At 37.4% G+C, this 23,408-nt stretch overlaps 1 protein-coding gene across 4 annotated transcripts in view; it reads right to left on the minus strand.

Moving 5' to 3' along the window:
• YTHDF3 (YTH N6-methyladenosine RNA binding protein 3) overlaps positions 1-22,829 on the minus strand; it is a 29,830-nt gene extending 7,001 nt beyond the window's left edge. The window contains exons 1-6 of one of the 4 annotated variants that reach the window (XM_045286032.1): positions 22,621-22,829; positions 22,039-22,063; positions 20,652-20,719; positions 18,707-18,852; positions 16,301-16,386; positions 2,258-3,853 (exon numbers count right to left, since the gene is read on the minus strand). In XM_045286032.1, coding sequence (XP_045141967.1) covers positions 2,258-3,853; positions 16,301-16,386; positions 18,707-18,764 — 1,740 coding nt within the window. In that variant the 5' untranslated portion in view covers positions 18,765-18,852; positions 20,652-20,719; positions 22,039-22,063; positions 22,621-22,829. Of the gene's footprint in view, positions 1-2,257; positions 3,854-16,300; positions 16,387-18,706; positions 18,853-20,651; positions 20,720-22,038; positions 22,064-22,530 lie in introns of all 4 variants that reach the window. The other 3 variants (XM_045285996.1, XM_004697544.2, XM_045286086.1) reach the window with 3 other exon arrangements.
• Between the last annotated feature and the right edge of the window lie 579 nt (positions 22,830-23,408).

Consider the following 23,408-nt stretch of genomic DNA (forward strand, 5'->3'; position numbering starts at 1 on the left):
AAAAATGAGGAGCTGATGCCGGGGGCTTAAGTGGAGAGCAAATGTTTTGAGAATGATGAGGGCAATGAATGTACAAATGTGCTTTACACAACTGATGTATGTATGGATTGTGATAAGAGTTGTATGAGCCCCTAATAAAACGATTGGAAAAAAAAACTGAATCAAACGCTGCCTGGAACTAAGTTATTGGGCTCGAAAGCTAAGGACCACAGCTCATAGGGCACAACATATGACTATAAAGCAATGTTCTATACCCCTATTTGGTGAGTAACATCTGGGATCTTAAAAGTTTGGAAGATAAAACTCCTGCTCCCTTCCTGCCTGGAGCAGAGTGAAGTAAATTAAAGACTCAGAAAAGAAACAAGTCCAAAAGAAAAGTTGGAAAAAAAAAAAAAAAAGAAAAGTTGGTCCAAATTTTCTCAATTTTAATCTTTTCTCCCCAGGTAATCTCATTCCAGGAGCTTTGGTGGTACAGGCCTCGAAACCCCAAAGAACAATTCCAATCTGTCCCTCAGAGCTGTTATCAGTTGGAATCAGCTTCATGGCAGTAGGGGTTGATAGTGTAGTGGGATTCAATTTATTTATATTATATAATGATAACATTAAGAAATATTCCTGGACACAACTTTCTTAAAGCTGTCTTCTATTAACTTCTATTTTATCCAATAATCCATTTAAAATTTTAACTCGGCGGGGTCTTGGTCATTTTCACTACTTCAAGGCAATATTTCTAGCAATTCAATACCATCACAAGGCACCAGACTCACTTGGGATACTTGTTAAAATCAGATCCTTCCAGGTCCCATACCAAGATAGATTAGATTTTCCTGGCGTAAACCTCAAGAATATGCTCAAGAAGCAGTCTATCTGAAGGTATCACACCTACAGCACTAAGAACTGTTTTAACTCTACATACTACAGAGGAATGTTCAGTGAGTCAGTCCCCCACCGTCCAGAACCAAGAAGCCATTAAAAACCAAACAAACCCACTGCTATTGAGTAGATGCCAACTCATAGTGACCCTTTGGGCAGGGTAGACCTGCCTCTGTGTGTCTCCTAGACAATAACTCTTTCCGAGTCTCTCCCATAGAGCAGCTAGGGGTTTCAAACTGTGGACCTTGTGGTTAGCAGCCAAATTTGACACCAGAACTCCTATTTTCGAGATGCCATAAAACAGAAATTAATGTACAGGACTGAAACAAATTGCATTTTGTACAGATAAACAATTAAATTCCTGCTTCACCTTCATTTTTACACAGGAGCTTTCCATATAACAGGTTACTTTCGAAGAGTTTCTAAGTTTATCCCTGGCTGCACTTGATGTTAAAATGCAGTTTACAGCAAAACCTGCTGGTTGCTTACACCAATATTCAATCTTCCTCTCCCCTTAACAATTTTCTCCTATACATTAAACAGAAAACATTCCAGCCTGACTTGCCCTAAGAAGCCCTATAGCCAAATTTGGGCTAAAATGATCCAAGCACAGAAGGGGTAGTTAGAATTAGAAATTAAGCTCTGCACATGCTGTCTCAACTCTAAATTGCTTTCCGAAAGTTCAAGTCCCCCCATATTTTGTCCAAGTACTTTTTAAGTGTCCAAGTACTTTAAGTATACAAATTGCAAAAATGTTTCACAAGTTTTAGGCCACAATAGAAAAGACACTTCTCATACCGAGTAAATATTCAAACATTTATTTAAAAGCTCTTTGTTTCAAACACCAACCACATTTCCTCATAAGATTAATATGAGATTAGTGATCATGGTGTTTCTGGCCAGTTAATACAACACATCTTATCAAAAGAGCCACTGAGATGACTCCAAAAGAGAATCCATGTCTATCACAGTAGAACTGTGTTCCAGAGGATTTTCAATAGCTGCTTTTTTTCTGAAGTAAATCTCCAGCCCTTTATTTCCAACTCCAATTAACAAGCCTTCAGTGAGTTAGCAGCTGAGGGCATAAATTTATGCCATCCAGTAACTCCTACAAAAATCTGCTTTGACCAGTGAGACCTTAATCCCATTAGGAAAATGAGAAGGTAGCAAATTAAGAATGGGGTTTACCCTTAAAAAAAAAAAAATTACTGAACACTGAGTGAAGGTTAAAGAAGGGTTTACTCATAAGAACGGAATGGATCAGAAGGAGCAGAGGACTTCAAGGATATTTGTAAGTTGCTTTTTAAACTGTTTGGTTTCCAAGAGTAAAGTTCTTAAACTCAATGCATTCAAGAATATCCACAAAAATTAAACATACACTTACCCTACGCATGGCTTCCTCCTCTTCTTGACGCTTTTCATAATGTGCAAAGTCATCAAAGATTGAGGTGGTATGCTTAAAAGTAGCAATTATTTTAAGCACTTGCTTAGCTTTTTCTAGGGGTACCTCTTGAGTGTCCCTTGAATTGGTAACTGGTTTGTTGTCATTGTTTTCTAAACGAATATGCCGTAATTGGTTATTAGGAACATCTTTGACAAAGATCCACTTAACTTCAAACTTGCCCTTCCACTTATCCTGAGACCAGACACCAGCATATGCATTATAGTCCACAACAGATTTCATCTCAGCCACTCCACAAAAATGTCCACTACCATTCACACTGAAGAGTAAATAGAGAGGACCTTTCCCATTCAGAGAACGGTAAGCTGCATCCAAGCGCTTATTACCATGCTCAGTACTACACCAGATAGAGTACTTAATGGAACGATGTATATCATCTTCAGAATAGCTTTTGATTATAAACACACGTCCATTCTTCAGGTTCCAATCAAAGTCTTTGGGATTATAGTTGTTTATGGCCTTTAGCTTTTCCAGCACGGGGTGCACTTCTACATTAGATGGGGAAGCGCTGACAGGAACAACACCTAAACCAAAGTTTTCACTGCCTGCTCCATTACTCTGATTGAAGCCCGCCCCCCTGTTACGAGGAGCTACCCAGCGATTCTGCAGTTGCTGTTGGGGCTGTACTTGGTGAGGCTGGGCCTGTAGCTGAGGTCCTTGTTGCTGCTGTGGTTGTGGGGGCTGAGGCTGCTGTTGAGGCAGTTGGCTTTGCACCAAAGGTGGTGGTTGAATTAATGGCTGAGGCTGCTGGATTATAGTTTGAGGAGGCAGAACTGGTTGGGTTGGTGGAGCCTTTACCACTGACCCCTTTTCATCCCAAGTTCCAATATTCATGTTATGTTTTATAGGAGGTGGTGGCACAGCAGAACCCCCAATTCCCACATTGCCCTTGGGTTTAAGTTTCGGTTGAGGTTTTGCAGGCTTTCTGGCAATGGCAGCCCAGGAGGTTGGTTTAGGTGCTGCGCTGCTTACAGGGGGCACACTGTTGGTCGCAATGCTAGTCATACCAGTGCTGCTCAAGGCTGTACCTACAGTTTTTGTCACTGCAGCTGTCAGATCCCCACCAATTTTCAGTCCAGTCATGCCTTGCTCAATGCTGCTAATGCCAGGCACCTTACTCAAAGTATCATTGCCAAATCCAGCCTGTCCATCAGTAATAGCTCTCCCAAGAGAACTAGGTGGATAGCCGTAACTGCTACTATAAGCAGAACTTTGTGTTGACTGTCCCTGAGATCCACTTGTCCCCCATGTAGAGAAATCAGCATTACCAGGAAAAAAGTTAAATCCATGTTGACCAAGAAATGGAGGGGTATTTCCTAACGCCCCAGGTTGACTAAATACACCATCTGGTATATAATGATGTTCTCCATTACTCATTTGTCCATAGGTTGTCAGATATGGCATGGGTTGGTCGCCAGCTGTAGACCATGCTGCTTCACCGAGAGAATATGGAAATCCAATGGATGGAGCATAGTAACTAGGCATGTACGGATCTGACATTGGTGGATAGCTGTTATTCTGGAAAACAAGAAAACCACAATCAGTAGCGAAATGTTCTCTTAAGAATAGGGTGAAAAATAGTAACTATCTATGAGATTAAACTAAATAGTTGTAAACATACCTGCTATAGACACAATTAAAAAATTTAAACCTTAAAATCAATTGACAAGTTACCTGATAACAAGTCTTACCTTAGAAGACGTCTTACAAAATTAATTTTAAGACATTGGGGAAATAGGGTGGGGATTATTTGTTGTGAGTGACAGTTTACCTAAAATGGTTTAAAAATACTACCACTTCTTTAAAAAGTAGATTTATAGACTTTGAAGGACCAAACATCGTTTGCAGTTAGTTGTATTTTTAAACTGCTGTGTCCACAATTTAACTTTCAATAATTAATAAAACTAGAAAATACCAAATACAAGACTTAATAGTTTATCTATTTGATAGAATCAGTTAATATTCTGTTTTCATAAAGAGAAAAATAAAATGAGGACTCGTTCATACTGAGGAGGGGGAAATGAGACTATGTCAACAGGATGACACAATGTGTTCTGCTTATTCATCTGCAAAAGCAAAATGAAGCCCACACCACATTTTCCTAATGGTACATGCTGCTTGTTTTCCATTTTAAACTATGTTTAAATTTTATACACACACAGAAAAAAAAAACACCTTGCTATTATCCTGATCAGAATCACGCTATTTAGATCAACTTTGTTAGTGATATTAAAGTCATTTATTTACAGATCTCCCATCTCCCATGTAATCAAAGCACCAAATTCTATATAAACACATGAAAACGCAAACTTATTACTTTAAAAGTCACTATAAAAAGTATGTAAAGGATTTTCTTGAAAAATGGGTGTGTGTTAGTTATCTGATAACGCATTTTAATCTTTGGTTTAGGGTGATTTAAAAGCCATAGGCGCACACACACTTCCGAATGTATATAAGGTATAAAAATTACCTATGATCTAGTCCGAACTAACATTTCCTTGCAAGCATCAACTCCGTTTTGAAGACTTACTGTCAACTTCATTTGTGTGGATTCTTATCTTAAGCTCCCCGGGGAGCGAAGACCGCAAATTCACTGCTTTGCTGCTGCAGTCTTCGGACTGTGTGCAGTGATTTCCCACTCCAAACCCATCAATACAGACGGGCGATGAAATCATCATACCTGCTTTTCTTCTACTTTTGTTAAAGCTTAACATTCAAAACTGGGATATTTTGTTATTTTATTTATGGTTAAGTCATGTTATTAATATATTTTTCTTATTTATAAGGCTTTGAGATAATTTTAAATAGAAAAAGCTGATAAAGTTTTACTGGGTCAATTCCAGTAAGCTTGGACTTAACAGCAAAAAAACTCAAGGATTTATTACTCTTTAAAGGGAAAACATGTACCAAAAAAAAAAGAAAAGATTTTTTAAGTACATTCGTTAAGTGCACTATATTCAAACCTAAAAATACAATGTTCAAAAAATTGTCACTGCCATCAAGTTGATGCTGACTCATAGACTTTACAGAACAGAGTAGAACTGCCCCTGTGGGTTGCCTGGATGATCTCTCTCAGTGCCTGGTACTTCCAAATTACCTACCTTGCAATTAGCTGCCCAATGCATAACCCTACACAATACCAGGACTCCTAATTCAGATGTTACTATTAACTTCTTAGCTACACACATTTACTATACTGTATAATTATTATTATACAGTATTAACTGTTAACTAATGTAACTGAACATGTTCTTTAACTACATTGGATAATTATGTACTTTATGAGGAGGCTTCAAAACGTTTGTGGAAAATTTACAGTATCTTTCAATTTCATTTTTATACAAATTCTTTGAAGTGTCCCAGAATGAAAAAATATATTTCAACAAAGCTCATATTAGTATGAAAGAAGTTAAGAATCTTAACTATGGCACAGGCACTGATATATTTAATTACTACTACAAAGGAAAGAGGAGTGCCGGTACTGCAATGGTTAACTGCTAACGGATTGATTGCCCATTCAGCAGCAAACTCTATGAAGCAGTTCTACTCTGTCATGTGTCCCTGAATCAGAATTAACTTGGCACATAACAAAGAGAAGTCTCAGAGAAGTTCAAACCAGTCTAAAAGCAAAATTACTTAACAGGAGCAAACTTTAGTAGGCATAATTACATGTACAATTTAGTAACTGAAATACGAGGGGGACACCCCCCCCAAAAAAAACAAACAAAAACACAAAAATGGAAAAAAACTCAACTGGGCTAAGCTCATAGTACACATTTTTCTCATGGGACAAAAAAGGCCTGATGTTTGTGGCAGATGGGGGACTGGCTTTGCCACCACAACAAAGCACCTGCTCACGCAGCCATATCTATACCAGTTTCTGGCAAAAAAACAGCATGCTTCTTTTGCCCCACACACCTGACCTCGCCCTGTGCAACTTCTTTTTGTTTCCATGAGTGAAGAGACACATGAAAGGACAGTGATTTGATGACACACAAGAAGTGATGAAAAAACTGTGAAAGGTGCTGTCAGCTATCCAAACAGATGAGCTTGAAAAATGTTTCCAAGAATGGAATCGCAGATTTGACAAATGCATTAAGTGTAATGGAGTGTACTTTAAAGTGATTACATTTTTCATAAAAAAAAAAAAATTAAATACATAGCTTTGAAAAAAATGTCCAGTTATTTGGGGGTACCCCCTCATATAGGCTAACATATTCAGTGCTTCATACTGAAAAGAAATGTCAATATTGTTATAAAACTCTAGTAATAAACTGAACTTCAGACTGGTGTAAATTCAGAAAATTTTGTTTCAAGATTTTTGTTAAACACACTCCATTTCATTTTTGTAATACTTGACATATTATTAACAAGTAGTGTTCTAAGACATTGTTTCTGTCGGGTGCCATCCAGTGTTCAACAGAACAAAACAGTCTGGTCTGCACTACCCTGACAATTGTTCCTGTTTGAGCGAATTGTTGCAGCCACTGCATTAATTCATCGTCGAGGGCTTTCTCCTTTATTGTTGCCCTTGTACTTTACCAAGCATGACATTCTTTGCCAGAGACTGGTCTCTTCTGACATGTACAAAGTACCCAAAATGAAACCTCACTATCCTTGCCTCTAAGGAGCATTCTGGCAGTACTTATCCCAAGACAGATTTGTTTGTTCTTTTGGCAGTACGTGGTTCATTCAGTATTCATCAGTCTTCGTTATCCAGTGTCCCACTTTTACATGTACATAAAATGACTGAAAATGCGTCAGGTGCAACTCAGTCCACAGAACAACATCGTTGCTTTTTAGCACTTTAAATAGGTCTTGTGCAGCAGTTATCCAATGCAATGTGACCATCTCTTGACTGCTCCTTCCATAAGCATCAATTTTGGATCCAAGAAATACAAAATCCTCAATTTCAATCTTTCCTCCATTCATCATGATGCTACCTATTGGCCCAGTTATGAAGATTTTTTAACACTGAAATGTAATCCATCCTGAAGGCTGCCATCCTTGACTTTCATCAGCAAGTGTTTCAAGTACTTTCAGCATGCAAAGTTGTGTCATCTACTTGTCAGACAGAGGTTGTTAATAAGCCTTCCTCCAATACGGATGCCACATTTTTCGTCATCTAATCCAGCTTGCTTCTCTAGATTCTTCAGCATATGGATTGCTAAATATGATGAGAATACAACCCTGATAAACACCCTTCTTGATTTTAAAACATGCAGTATTGTTCTGTTCTCATAACTGCCTTTTGATCCATTTACAGGTTCGACTTGAACACAGTTCTGGAATTCTCATTCTCTCTCAGTGTTTGAGACATAGTTTGTTATAATCCACAGTTGAAAGCCTGGCCGTCAATAAAACACAAGTTAACGTCTTCCTGGTATTCTCTGAGTCAACACCCCTCTGCCATAACCAATGATAGGTCTTGCTCCACATCCTCTTCTGAATCCTACCTCAACCTCAGGCAGTTCCCTTTTAATAAACTGATGCAACTGCAACGGTCTTTGGATGATCTCCGGCAAAATTTTACTTGCATATAATATCAATGCTTTTGTTTTACAATTTGAGCATTGTTGGGGCACCTCTCTTTGGAATAGGGATAAATATGGATCACTTTCAATCAGTTGGCAAGTAACTGTCTTCCAAATTTCCTAGCATAGACAAGTTAGTGCTTCCAATACATTTATCAGCTTTTTGAAACATTTAAATTGATATTCCAATTGTACAATACTCAGATGAAAATCCACAGATGAGTAAAAAAGATAACATAGGGAAGCAAAAAAATGTACACATGGAGGAAGTGTACGAGAACTTGGCTGAATATGGAGATAATGAATTTCAACATTTTAATTTTGAATGATAAGGCACTGATATGACCCCAGTTAGTCCTTGCCTAGATGTAGGATTTGAAAAGTAGTCCAGGTAGAAAGTTTTTAATTTTACTCTTTATAATACAAGTATTTCTACAACCATCCTCATAACTTAGGGTTGATATTAGTTCACCATTACATCTGCTGAACTTTGTACAATAGTTACAAGCACGTTCTTAATTTGTCCTCACAGTTGAATTCAGTGAAAGAAAGAGGTTTAAAGTTTTATGCTTTGTGGACCACATTGGGCCTCCATCATATATTAGATTTTATTTTATATTGTTTTTCACAACTCTTTAAAATGCACCTAGCTCAAGGGTCAAATATAGAGCAATCCATCAGCCACTCCATGGGAGTGGAAAACCCTAAACCTCTGGAAATCCTACAAATGGTTATTATGAGTCTGAATTCACTCCATGGCGGTGAATTGGGGTTTTGGTTTAATTAATTACCTAATCTAGGCGAATTCTTAGAAAGAAAAAAATTCTAAAACCTCTTCTACTAGATGAATGGCCAACACATTTTTTGCCCATTCTCTTACTGCTAGGGCTGAGATGGACTTAAAACCTCTTTGGTATGTTGGCACTTTTAAGATACCTTTATCATTATCCTTTTAAATTATTTTGAGTAGCCCCCTTAAATTAATCATGTCATAAAAATACTTTAAATCAAAGGCTTAAAAAGTTTAAATATTTAAAATATGCCACATGGGTATTAACCCAAATAAGTTCTTAAAAATAAAGTTCTAAGAGTTATAATTACCACTAATGAGCCAATCAGCTGTGACTGAAAAACACTAGCACCAAAAGATATGTGAAAAATAATCATCATAGTTCATCAAACTCAAGAAAATCATTGTGATATAAAATCCTAAGGAAACAATAAAAGCAAACCAAATATCAGACTAGTGCATACGAACATATAAAACACTAAAAAGTAGAGGGGGTCTGCTGCCCCTACCTCAGTACAGAAATATTCAAAGTGCTACTGCTCACAGGATATCCTTCTTAGTGGTAGAATGGCTACTGTACTAGGGAGCAGACAGTTTCACCTTTCCCATCTGGTGAGCGTGAGCCACCAACCCACTGGTTAGCAACTCAACACGTATCCACAGCATCACCAGGATACCTTGATTTATGAACAAATTATTTTAGAGTATTTTGAAGTACACTGTTGATTACACTTAGTACATTTTGTTATTATTTTCTATCATCAGTAAGTAGAAAAGTTATTCCTCTTAACCACCAAGGTACACTTTTCTAATTGGTAATCCAGTTAGTTAGGAACTAAAATTTTATCCTAATTGGTGCATAGTTTATGTGTACCTAGGAAACATAAAGTCCTCAACAAATTAGGTACACTTACTAATACAATCTGTCTCTTTAAATGTCAACTCACTATGCACCTAGTATTTTTTCACACCTAGCCCAAAGAATATAAATTCAAGGTGCAAGGCAATAGTCTCAAAAACATAGCTTAATTTTTTTACTACTGTACTTTCCATAGAAACCCTAGTGGTGGAGGGCCACTTCCTGAGCTATTAACCAAAGGTCTGTGGTTCTAACCCACCAGGAAGTCCTTGGGTGAAACATGAGGATGTCTACTCCTATAAAGATTTAAAGTCTTGGAAACCCAAAGGAGCAGTTGTACCCTATCCTAATCCATGAGGTCAGTATGAGTTGGAATTGACTTGCTGGCAGTGAATGTGGTGTGGTTATATATATATGTATTTGAAAAGGGGGGGTACATTCTATGTTACTGTTTTATTGGATATTTCATTTCTATAAGCCCTTCTTCATTAGTAAAATTGCCCTAATACCTGCTGCTATTGTTCTACTCAATTGTGAGAAAAAGGAAAAAAAGAAAACTTCATTAATAAAAAGTGCTGTATCACAGTAGCACAAAGAGCCCCGGGGGCACAGTGATTACACATTGGGTCAGCAGTTCGAAATGACCAGCCGCTCTGTGGGACAAAGACCGGGCTTTCTACCCGGTCAGGAAACCACCTGGGTTGTTCCATCCTGTGGTATAGGGTTGCTATGAGTCGGAATCGACTTGATAGCACTGAGTTTGGTTTTGAGTTTATATCAAGGTATGTACATGGGTTAAGTTTTTTTAACCTCGTTTTCTTATTTGAATGTTAAAATATAAAAAAGAATAAAAGTTCTTCCTTAAAACTTCAAAATCATGTATAATCATCCCTTAACTTTGTGGTATAAATTTTTTTTCTAATGTCTTAAAAAAAGGTTCACCAGTAAGCTCAAGTTCTTACCCCTTTTCTTACCTGGGGATGTTTTAATACAACTAAATTTTAAGTAATCGCCTTTCAGCTGTAACTTAATGAACATGCCTACTTTATCATCTGCCAATCAAATTGCTGTAAAATAAAATTGTACGTTTTTAAACATTCCAAGAAAAGAGGTTAAGGCATTATTCACCAATAACAGCTAGCATTTCAGCATAAAGCAAAATGAAAATTACACTCCATTAAGAAACTGAAAATCCGTATGAGGCAAATATTGCTTGGGAGACACACAGGTTGAACAGGTGGGAGAGTGGGAGTCAGATATCTGACAGAGAATACTTGTATGTGTGTGTTTACCTCTGCTGCAATTATATTCATGAATGTGGTAGAGCATACATAGGGCAAAGTTATGAAAACGAACGAGTTGTTGGGGTCCAAGACCATAATCTTAGGGGACGGATATAAATAGTCTTGAGAGACATCAAGGTCAACTGACCTAACATACTTCACCAAAAAAAAAAAAACACTCTACAGCCTACTTTGACGATTAGGATTGGAGGGTCTTAAAAACTTCCAATAGACTAATTGATCACACAATCTTTAGTTTTCACAACTCTGAGATCACAAAAATTGGGTGGTTGTCTTGCTACCACTACCAAGTGTTCTGAAAGGGATTACATCAGGAAACCATGGAACAAAGCGCAGAATAAAAAACTAAGCTAACTGGTTGGGTACATACTAGTGGGACCCTAGAGACTACAGCCTGTAGTCACCCTTCAGTTGAACTGAACTCACTTCCACATAATAATAAACCAAGATAAAAGAACCTATGCTCCAGGGCCAAGGTCAGAGAAATGGGAAAGAATGAGGAAGAGCAAAAGGAGACACAGAGAGGAGTAGGATAAGTAATGATATATTGAAGGGAATTGCAATGGATGAGTTGAATCAGAATGAGTATGAGATATTAAGTACAACTATGATCTGCTCAGTAAATCTTTACCTAATTCACAACACAAAGTTAATAAAAAGAACCCCCAAATCAAATCTACTGTTGTGAAGTTAAGTCTGACTCATAGCAACCCTATAGGTCAGAGTAGATTGTGTCATCACATTTCCAAAGCTGTAAATCATTGTGGAAGCTGTCAAAACTTTCTGTCACTGAGCAGTTAGTGGGTTTGAACTGCTGATCATTTGGTTAGCAAATGCTTTAGCCATTGTACCAGCAGGGACACTATTTAGAATCCAACACTGAATTTTGAACGAAATGTAAATGATGGTCATTAGCTTTAATATTTGCATGTATTTTCTTCAAATATTTTAAAAATATGGTACTTTAAGAAAACCATCATCTATGCATATCTAATATTTAGGATGTCTTAGGAAAAGCTACCACAATATTCAACTACCCTGAATATTTCATTATTTCATCAATCATAATTCTTCAATCCCTAAACCAGATAACCAAAACCAAATCCAAATATTAATGATTACCTACTATATACCAGACTGTGCTAATAACTTGAGATAAAAAAGACCAAACCAATAAGCAAATGTGGTAAAGAAAGCTGATGGTGCCCGGCTACCAAAAGATATAGCGTCTGGAGTCTTAAAAGCTTGAAGGTAAACAAGCGGCTACCTAGCTCAGAAGCAACAAAGCCCACATGGAACAACATATCAGCCTGTGTGATCACAAGGTGTTGAACGGATCACTGAAGACAAATGGGTGCATAAGCAAATGTGGCGAAGAAAGCTGATGGTGCCCGGCTATCCAAAAGTACAGCGTCTGGAGTCTTAAAGGCTTGAAGGTAATCAAGCGGCCATCAAGCTCAGAAGCAGCAAAGCCCACATGGAAGAAGAACACCAGCCTATGCAACCACGAGGTGTCGAAGGGATCGGGTATAAGGCATCATCAGAACAAAAAATCTTACCATAGTGAATGATGTGGGGAGTGCAGAGTGGAGACCCAAAGCCCATTAGTAGGCCACTGGAGATCTCCTTGCAGAGGGGTCTCGGGGAGGAGAGGAGCCAGTCAGGGTGCGATGTAACAACGATAAGAAATGTTCCTAAATGTTTCCTCCCCGCTCCCACTACCATGACTAGAATTTGGCCTTGCAAGGCTGGTTAGACCAGAGAAGCTACACTGGTACAGATAGCAACTGAAAATACAAGGAATCCAGGGCGGATGAGCCCTGCGGGACCAGTGATGTGAGTGGTGAGATGGGGAGGGTGGAGGGAGAATGGGTAGGAGGGAGGGAACCGATTACAGGGAACTATGTGTGACCTCCTCCCTGGGGGTCGGACAGCCGAGAGGTGGGTGAAGGGAGACATCGGACAGGGCAAGATATGACAAAATACCAATTTATAAACTATCAAGGGCTCATGAGGGAGGGCGGAGCGGGGAGGGAGCGGAAAAATGAGGACCTGGTGTCGGGGGTTTAAGTGGAGAGAAAATGTTTTGAGAATGATGTACAAATGCGCAATTGATGTATGTATGGATTGCGATAACAGTTGTATGAGCCCCTAATAAAATGTTTAAAAAAAAAAGTATGCTACAGTCTAAGGGGGAGGGCACTTTATAATACCAAAAGTACTAGAAATGAAGTACAAACAAAGTGACCACTTGAGTACACAGAGGAAGGAACAAATAACCAAGAAATCAGAAAAGACTTTAAAGACAGTCACACATATACTAAACATATACATAAATAAAAAGTCAGAGCATGAAAGTACTCAGAATATATATTTTCAGAAAAAAATTGTAAGTTTATTTCTTGTATACATTTTATAGGGACAGTTGACAAAAGACAGGGTAGTGAAACTGTTTTAATGGGAATTCATATAGTATTTACATCCACGTAACAAAGCTGTGGTACAATAAAACTTGAGGCTTTTGAAGATTGTGGATTGGCAATATAGAATAGCCAATTGTGAAATATTTGTAACAAAGATAATGAAAACCTGAAATAATGGCACTGCAAAGAGTAAAATTCAAAATGTTATTTTATTTTTCTTAGTTCTCCAAGCTTCTAGTTCGATAAACATGGCTAGAGATTTATTTTCCCAGATATACAAAAACATAAGTTCAAATGTCAATTTTCTGATTTATTCCTCAAATTGATATGCAAATTATCTTTAAAAAATTTATCTTTTAAATAATAGGTAAACAAATTATATTTTAAACAATACCAATTAAAATCGGAATTTTCAATCAGGATATTCTGAAGCATTATTGAGGACATTTTATTTTAATTCATGAAAATCTGAAACTTTTGATAAGCCAGAGTCTGAATAGTGCTTGGGGCCAGAGATATTGAATGCTAGCTGATTCCCGGCCACTGGCTCAAATAATGCTTTTCATTTGAAAAAATAAAAGAAAATCTAATAATTTAAAAGTTACTATGAAAATTATTCCTTACAAAACTGAGCACTATGACATAACACAATAATACACACACACACAAAAAAAGGGCAGAAAGGCCAACAAAGTTTTAAAGTTCCCTGGGTTTGATCTGAATTAGATCTAAAGTAAACAAAACAATACTTATCACTGGTTAAAACATCTTTACCTTCAACGAACTCATTTTTATTAATTATACTTTGAAAATTGGCTGAAAGGAATAATTTTAGACTTTTGTTTTAAGCATTTTAAATTAAATAATTATTTTAGCTAGATAAATACAGGGAATTTAAATTCTTATATAGCTTTAAATCTACATATTTGCTTTAGAAATTTCATCAATTAAATCTAGTTTTCTCTAATGTAATGAGATGGTAATATTTAAAAGATCAAAAAGCTTTTAATGTCTACTTTAGCTAAGTAAACAAACCAGTAACTTAAACTCTTGTATAACTTACCTTTAGAATTTCGGATAACTCTTCATTCATTTATTTTGCTAATAAAACTCAGTTTTCAATAAGCAGAATTAGTACTCTTTAAAAGGTAAAAATGTATAGGCTCTGATTATGGATTATTTTTAGTACTATAGAAAGATAATTGCTGAAAACGTATATCCATCTAGTTCAATTACTTCAGCGCTACTAAAGAGAGAGACTAAGAAAATGCCTTCCTGGAACCAAACTTTTAAATTTCTTCTTAAATATTACATGACTATGTTTATACCAATAGTCAAAGTATTGATTACTGTAAAGATTTTTCCATTTGAAGACAATAAAACATTTTATAAGTGTTTCTTCCCCAACATAAGGCAACTTTTACGATTCTACTTAAAAGTAATTTAGGTTTACCCAGGTAAATGTCTACCTTAAAAAGAAAAAGTATATATATATGAAATATTATGTGGAATTCTGATACATTAAAGTAAGAAGTAGAGCATGCTTTTGGTCCAGAGCATCGTCCTAACATCCCCTAGTAGCCCCTGAAGCATGTCTGTATAATGCCAAAAGCCACTCTTCCAAAACCCTGTGGCAATGAAAAAGTACAAACTGTTACCAAGTCAAACAAAGAAGGATTCTCTTAGGTAGTTACTGCCAAATTGTTTTAAAAATTCCTTAAAAATAGAGTTTGAACAAGTTAGAGAAACTTTATGATATCAAATAGTAAAGAAGCCAATCCAACTGTTTGGCCCAAATAAATTTCTCAAATTTATCTATTCAACTTATCAACAACCGTTTAGTTTAATATCCCTATATCTCAAAACAGAATTAATTCTTCAAGAATTATACACTTTTGTAAGATTACTATATGAGCCTGAATATATTAAGTGTATCACTGTAAATCTCACAGCAAATAATCTTCCCATAAAATATTTTCCTACAACTTTTAGTTAAAAACAAAAATTGTTGAAATAATAAAATTAGATCTTAAAAATATCAAACGGATGTCTTCATTTTTTTTTGGAGTAACCACATTTTCATAGATAGCCTCATCAATTTTTATTCTTTACGATTTATTAATTCTCTCCCAGTGGATCGCAGGACTATATAGTTCAGCAGATAGAAGGCAATGATTAGGAAAAAAATGACCAAGTGTCAGATCAGGTTGTACATACACACACCTTTCTATAGTCCTAAAAATAATCTTACAAACTAAGAATTGTTTTAAATATCTCTACAGTTGTACAGAATTTGATCCCTTGTTATTTTATACTTCAAAAATTCCACCTGCAAAGATGTCAGGACATGTTTTTGACAAAACAAAAAGCAGCTTCCATCTGAGATAGTTTATTGTGCCAGCCTATCCAAACCTTTTCCTCTAAAGAAACAGGCCAACAGCAAAAAAAAAAATTTTTAATAGTGACATATTTTTATTAGCAAGCAGATGTGAAGACTATGTAGGTATCAAAGACCACCAATTCTTTTCTAATAATTAAATCAAACACAGAATTGTCAAAAGCCACCAGCTATTCAATTTGAAGACATTTCCGTGTTCATAATAGTAAAGCATTTATAAAGTATTTAATTCAAACCCACTAAATCAGAAAGCTAAAATCTTTATAGATTACTCTCAATGAAATTAAAATTAGAATGTCTTATTAAAATTGAAAAAACATAAAACAAAAAAACTTCAAGCAAACTCACCCTGGCTCTCAAATGCCTAGGTTATCAAACCTTCTAATTTGCTTTTGCTATAAAGATATAGTAACATTAAAAGATTAAATTATCTCCACATTGCAGCAAAATAAAAATTTTCTGGTTTAAACATTTGTTATATCTTTAAATTTCAGCTATTTATAATAGCTAAAGGAAAACTCTTCCACCTGCAACTGTTATATACTATTATGTAAGCCACTAGAAGCACACTGTAGTTTCATTCAAATAACTATGGATTTGAAGAATAATTCTAAAAAAGTTTAACTTCCTAAAATATAAGTCTGTAAGAAAACTTACCTGATTTGTCTGGCTACTTAAGTATGGCTCAAAATCATCATCATTTACAGCATCTTTTTGATGAATCGAACCATTTTGTACTGAAACTAAAAGACAAGCTTGCATTAGATGCATTATACTGAACTTAGAGTACAATGTAGTAATTACAATTCTTTTCATACTAACTCAGAAAATATTATCCTAAGCCTTTTTCAATTTACTTTAAATCTCTCTTATGGATAAATCTTATTTTGGATACGAATATTGTGTGTGCTACAAAAAGAACTCTTAAAAGTCTTATGACATACAAACCTAAGATTACATGAATACCATACAAATCACACACACACACCCTCCCATTAGCAAAGCATGAAATGCCCCAACCTCAACATTGCAGTAAGCAAAGTTTTATGAAAGAGTTGGAAAGTTGCTTTTTGAATCCAAAACACTCTGTCAACTAGCGCTGTAGAAAATATTTCTGAATGTTCTCTGCCTGTATCTAAGTTTCTGTATTACTTAGTTCAATCATGGTAATAAAGAATAGAGTAACTTTATCTATGGGTAACTAAAGTTATAGTATATGTCTCTAATTAAGAAAGCTACTAAAGTTCACTTAAAATGTCAATGAATAAATATGATTACAATTATTTAAAAAACTAAAACAAACTTTAATCCTAAGCCAAGAAATACAAAACCTTTCATATTAAAGTTCAAATAAAATTAAGATATCAACTCTAACTCTTGAAATACATGAGAAGAAAGCTGGTCAGAACCTACTTTGTTATGGCAAATTTGTTCAGAAGCCATTTCCATAATTGCTCTATAGTTATTACTCTGTGGATGCTGTCTGAGTGCTTTTGAGCACAGACTACTACAGAGGTAAGAAGGCCCTAGGTTTGAATCTAAATCTACCACTCCACAGGCTGAGTAATCTCCACTAAGTGACTTAACCTTACAACTTATCTGTTGAAGGAGATTTTTAATATGACCTAACTCCTTTCCTCTCAGGATTAAATGACAGTACGCAATCATTTGGAAATTACATAAAGATATTATAAGATTCAAATAAAACTAGAAAAGACTTTTAAAACAATAAAAGATGCTTTCCTAGGCAAAAACTTGATATGGTAGTATTGTCTACGAATATATAGTACTGTGTACCACTTTGGAAACACATGCGATGAAAATAGTTGAAAGTTTTTAATGCATGTCGATAAATATTTTTAGAAACAAAAATAAGTATCGGAAAATGTACTGCTTTAAGATAATCCACCACAAAGTATTATAAATTAAGGTTAAAAACAATGGGTTTTTGTGTTCCTCTGTAACATGAGGGGGCAGTACAAAATTCATGAAAAAATCCCAGTTTCAATTCAATTTTTTTCATGAAAGTTTCTGAAGTCCCCTCACAGAGTATTAATGCATGCCTAATTTTACCAATGAGTTCTGATCACTTAAAAGTGTAATTTATGAGTTGATTGTGACGGGAGCAAAGGTAGTAAATTCACTTAATTTTCTGCCAATCACTGAGTAGCAATGCTTGTTCAAAGAAATGAGGCTACTCAGTAGTCTGCAAAGTGGATCTCTTAAGATACTAAGACATTGCCCCTCTGAGGCAGCAAGAACAGCCTGAAGGTCAACTTGATCCTGTCTCCCTTGGAGTGGTTTAACAGTATATGATAAGGACTGAATCAGGCTTGTGCAGAAAGTGCCACTATCAACCCCCTGCCACTCCTCCAGTTTAAATTTGTAACAACTAGGGTAAACATGTTATTTTGGGTGCCATTATAAGGCTGGAGCTAATTATTTGGGACCAAGGAATTCTCTCATACTTTCTGTCCCTTACCACTAGTACTTTACCACTTTACTTCCTTATCAAAGGTAATCATGCTCGGCCTACTACAGCTTTCTTAAAAGAGCACAATTAGACTAATGTCTATTGGTCAGTGTTAGAAGCTGCAATCCATTTCAAAATAACATCTCTTGAATTCATTAGATACTCAAAAACCTAATCTACACTGCTACTTAAAATATGTAGTTACTCATTTCCTCTTGTTCTATCCTTTTTCTTCTAAGAGGATGATACTGAGAACACAATATGCTCATACACTAGTCTATCATTTTAAAATGATACACAAAGTACCTAAAAACTATTAGAAATCAATCTAAGGGAGAAATAGCTTGTTAAAAGTATTTCACATGTACTGACAAGCAATTTGCATTAAATTAGAATCCAAATAAAATGCTAGCCCTTGAATTTCAGAAGCATACCTTCAATTAATTTAACTGTCATAGACTTTAGTTTTTGAACATTACTTAATGATGATCTACTATCTTGGAGACTGAACGCCATTACATAGTAATGAAAACCAAGCCAGTTCCATAGTCTGTAAAAGATCTTCAGGGAAAAAAGAACAGATGACTTACATGATCCTTCGCCTGTTTCCTCTGCTCTATGAAGCAGAGTCAAATCAAGATAGAACATGGGCCTTAGGAGCCAGGTGATTCTTTGCTCTGGTCCTGACTACATCAAGTTAGGAAAGTCAACAGATCTGTGCATCATGTTTTCCCACCTACAAAAACAGTGACAATACCATATACCCGCTATCTCCTTATAGGAATGTTTTGAGAATTAATAATAAAATGAAGCCTAAAATAATGACAGTAATGTTCTTTGAAATCATTTCTGGGGTGGGGTAGTTGGGAGAAGACACAAAGAATATTGCAAAAATACAGAGTGCTTTCCACTACTTTTCTGAAAATTAAAACATAGCCAAATTCAAGCTAATTCTTTTAACCTGTAGTTATGCAAAAAACGATGCACACTATCCCTAGGTTGAAAGGGGAAAGGGAGAAGGCAGGAAAGAACTTCTTTTCCATATATTTGCCGATATATAAAGTTAGGGATATGGAAGAGTAGGCAATAAAAACTGATACTACAGGAAAAATGGCACCTGACTCTTCAATCCACGGGTCCCTCAGGGACACCTTTATTCCAGCAAACAAATCTTCTATTCTTAGCAAGTGAGTAAAACTGATGTAAAGTAAATATTCAATAATGCATCAAGAGATAAAAAATCATTCTTAAATTTCTACTATCCTTCAGTACCAGCCTTGCCAAGCATAAAAGGAACTCATATTTAAGAGGGTCAACCTATAAACTAAAAAAACCCTCAAACTTATGAACAAGTAAACCTGAGATATTACTATTCAGATTACACAAGCACGTCGCTTTATTAAGAGATTTATATAGAATTCCTTTCAAATGATAGTTCCTTGAGTGCACTCAAGTCAATAAGGATGTACAGAAAAGCCCTCAGCAGAACAGAAAAACACTAAAGAAGCCAGCTGCTACACTACTATTGCCAATTGAAGATAATTAAAAAAAAATTTTTTAAATTAATATAGCATCTTTAAAATTACATTAAGTCAACTGAAAAAGACTATGCTCTCAAAAATTTAACCACCACCAATTTTCAGGGACATGCATTCTTCATAAAAAATGATGTTTGAGCTTCAGTTTTATTACTCATTCTTACAACACTGAGACTACATTCAAGGAAAATAACTTTGTTTTCCGCTCATCAAAAGTAAACAGAATAATTAAAAAACAATTTTCTAGCTTAAAAACCAAGTTAGCTATGGCAGAGTAGGTTTTTTCCTCAAACACACAGCTACTATTTGTATTATTGGAGGTGCTGCCTATCTTGTAATTCTGCCTCCAGAGGCATGAGAGTGCAATAAACATATACATTGTCTATCTGTGCACTTCTATCATCTACCACTGTCAAACAATTTACTTGGTCACCACCAATAGTTTAAGGCCAGTAGTTTTTGCATCCTGCTGCCACTAAGCAATGAATCTTACTGCACTTTAAAAACACATGAGGCAAAGGAGGTGAAAGAATTCCAGCAAACACATGGCTGCTATAAGGACAATAATCTTCGTAGCCTATAATGGGGTTTGTGTTTAGAATTACTCCTTTCATTTTACAGACAGGAATTCTGACCAATAAATAAAATGTATTCATGTTAACTTGGCAAGTCAGTAGTCAAAGGTAGTCTAGTATTAGAACTCAGAACCCCTAGGAATCCCAGTAAAGAGAAATAGAAAACAAACTTCTTAGAATAAAGAACTAGTCAAATAAATGCTCGTTATGTCTAACTAAATGCACCTAACAGGTGATACTGATGGATTAAATCTTTTAGTAATAAAAAAATAAGTATAAAAGGTCAATGTTAATACTTAAGTAAAATGGTGATGTCCAAAATCAAGTTTAGAGCAATATAGTACTGACTTACACTATGGTAGGTTGTCTATTTTGTTTTCTCAAACAAGTTATTAAGTACTTCATAGAACTTGCTTACTTACCTCAAGGCAGGTAACACAAAACACTTAGCATTTCAAATAGCCTTGCAAAGTGCCACCTCCCCAAAGATCTAGGATAAAATAATTTATGCTAGGCAATAATGACCACAAATTTCACATATCTCCAAGTCTATATACTTCCAAATGGCAGGTTATCAAGAGAAATTAATGGAAAAGCAGGCATTCTTTTATAATTTACCATTTTTAATATATTTAAAATCAATCAATGTCCTATTCTGAATCTTATGCTTATAACATGGAAGATTCTGAAAACAATTCTAAAAATTTCCAAATGTTTAGTCTCCAGAAGTAAAGCTACCTAATACAGTGCCATATAAATGGCATGTATAAGCCCTTATAGAAATTATACCACTCCAAAAAACTAATTTACAAAACCTAATGTCTAACAGAAAAATACAGCACCTGACAAATTCTAAACTAACCGTATTTACAATGGCAAATAAAAACCCTAAGAAATAGAGTACCACTAAGTCATTGAACTTAACACCTAAAAGGCAACTTTTTTCTAAGTCGAAGTTTGCTACTACAACAAAAACAGGAAGCATCATTCTCTTTCATGTAATTCCACACTCTATTACAAAATGTTATAAGTCACATTTATGCTACTTAATTGGCACTGCTCCAGGAAAGCAGTTATTATTCTATATTTACTAATGTCACATGAGTACTGTCATAATGTTTAAGTCACCTGACTGCACTGTTCCATGCTAATAGAAAATACACATATTACACAATATTTTAAAATGCTTTCTTTAACCAAAGAGTAATAATTGTATGGCAGAAACTTAAATTATTTCTTTCTCAGTCCTTTCTAAAATATCCTATTAACACCTTGCTATCAAAATTATAGAGCAAGATGAGATTCCTGTGCAGTTTTGATTTCTCACATGTTATTACTTCACTCAAGTGACTTCCATGGAATTAGTGACCAACAGTATGGCAATTTTGATTAACGTGACATGGATTGCGATGTGAATTGCACATCCATTTAAAGAAGAGGTGTCAAGTCAAAATGTCCATTCTATGAGCTCAACTGCCTACAGTGATAGAATCTCTGGTAGAAATTACATAATACAGTACATTGAAAAATTAGATAACTACCACTGCACTCACAGTAACACTGCCTCAATTGAAATACGACTAGCAAAACCGCTTGTAGCACCACTTTAAAAGTAGCATCAGTGCAGGGAACTACTGGAACCTAGGTACCACGATGGATGATGCTTCTCTTCTTTAAGCCAAGATTTTACCTTGGGGAGAGGGGACTGCAAAAAACAAACACCAGAACCCAAACCCCACAGTTCCAAAGCAACATCAATCCAAACACTGATGAAAATAAGGAGGAAAAAATAAAAAAATCCAAGCTCACCTTTATTTCCTTGTCCTTTAGGTCTCTGGAACAAGAAGAAAGATATGACAGAAAGAAAAAAAGAAGAGAAGTGTGTTACTCAAAGACAAGTTATTTTCAACAATCCGCGTAGGAGTGAAACCCATCCCCATCCTCCACTGCCACCAATTTTCCAAACACCTTCCGCTTTCAAGCCTCCTGCCCCCCCCACTCGGAGCCGTCTCCTACAGCTCGCCTGGTTTCAGTCCTACATCTCCCATCCTCGGGACGTGTCCTAAGACCCCGAGGAACCAACCTTTCCCCACTGAGTCGCGGTCCAGCGCCCGCCCGCCTCGGCCGCAGGCTCCGGGGCCAGCTGCACGGCTGGGCCCGGGCGGCAGGACCGCAGCAACTAGCGCCCAGGCACCGTTATGGGGCCGGCAGCGGCGGCGGCGGGGAGGAGCCGCAGCCCCACACGAGGGTGGAGCTCCGGGGCTCGGGCCTTCGGAGAGCCCGGGGCCTCTGCTCCCTCACCTGATCCACGCTAGTGGCTGACATTCTTCACCGCAACCCGAGCGCTGCCGCCGCCGCCGCCGCCGCCTGGGCCTCTCCCCGTGCACTCACAGCAGTTGGCTGCCGCCCTCAGCCGACGGTGTTCCAGCCGCCGCCGCCGCGACCGCTCGCTGAGACGCCAGAAACCGGGATTCGCACTCGGGCGTCGGCGGAAGGGGCCCGTTCTTCCGTCGGCACGCTCCTCTTCCCCCTCTAGCTCTCCGCTTCTCGGGTCCACAATGGCGGATAGACTCCCAAGTCTCACTTCCGCTCCGAGTCGCCCTGACCTTCCGCTCCCCACTCTGACGTCCACACTCACTTCGCAATTCTCGCCCCCCCCCCTCACTCCCGCCACCGGCCTTGGCTCCGCCCCCGCGCCGATACGTCACGGACGCGGACGTGCACAGCCCGCCCCTCGGCGCAGGCGCAGAGGCGGTAGTCCGCTTGTGTGTCTGTAGGAATCGGTTTCCTTAGGGCTCGTCCCACGCTGAAGTGGCAGGGCGCGCCGAGGGTGGCTCCCCCTGGGAGGCTGGCCCGAGGCAGGTTCTGTCGCCCTCCGAAAAGGATGGGGGTCGAGTGGGCGGGCGTTGAGAGGGGCCGCTATGACCGCCCGCCGCAGGTTGAACGGAAAGCGGGTGCACCCTAGCATCCCCGGAGCCCCCTCGGCCACCTGGGCTGTGTGGGCGGCTGCGGTGAGTCAGCCGCCCTGGGCGCCCCGGGCCGGGCTTGCCGGGCCGTTAGCTGGAGCAGCGTAAGTGGGTGGCTGAGCTCTGCGTCAAGTGGAATAAAATAGGTGTACCGGCCGGTGTTGGTTCTTAGCACGCACGCGAGCTAGGTAGGGAAAACGCACCGTTTACTGG

The sequence above is a fragment of the Echinops telfairi genome, unplaced genomic scaffold, assembly GCF_000313985.2.
Source record: "Echinops telfairi isolate 266 unplaced genomic scaffold, ASM31398v2 ScPeMD7_1;HRSCAF=3_0, whole genome shotgun sequence".
Taxonomy (NCBI): Eukaryota; Metazoa; Chordata; class Mammalia; order Afrosoricida; family Tenrecidae; genus Echinops; species Echinops telfairi.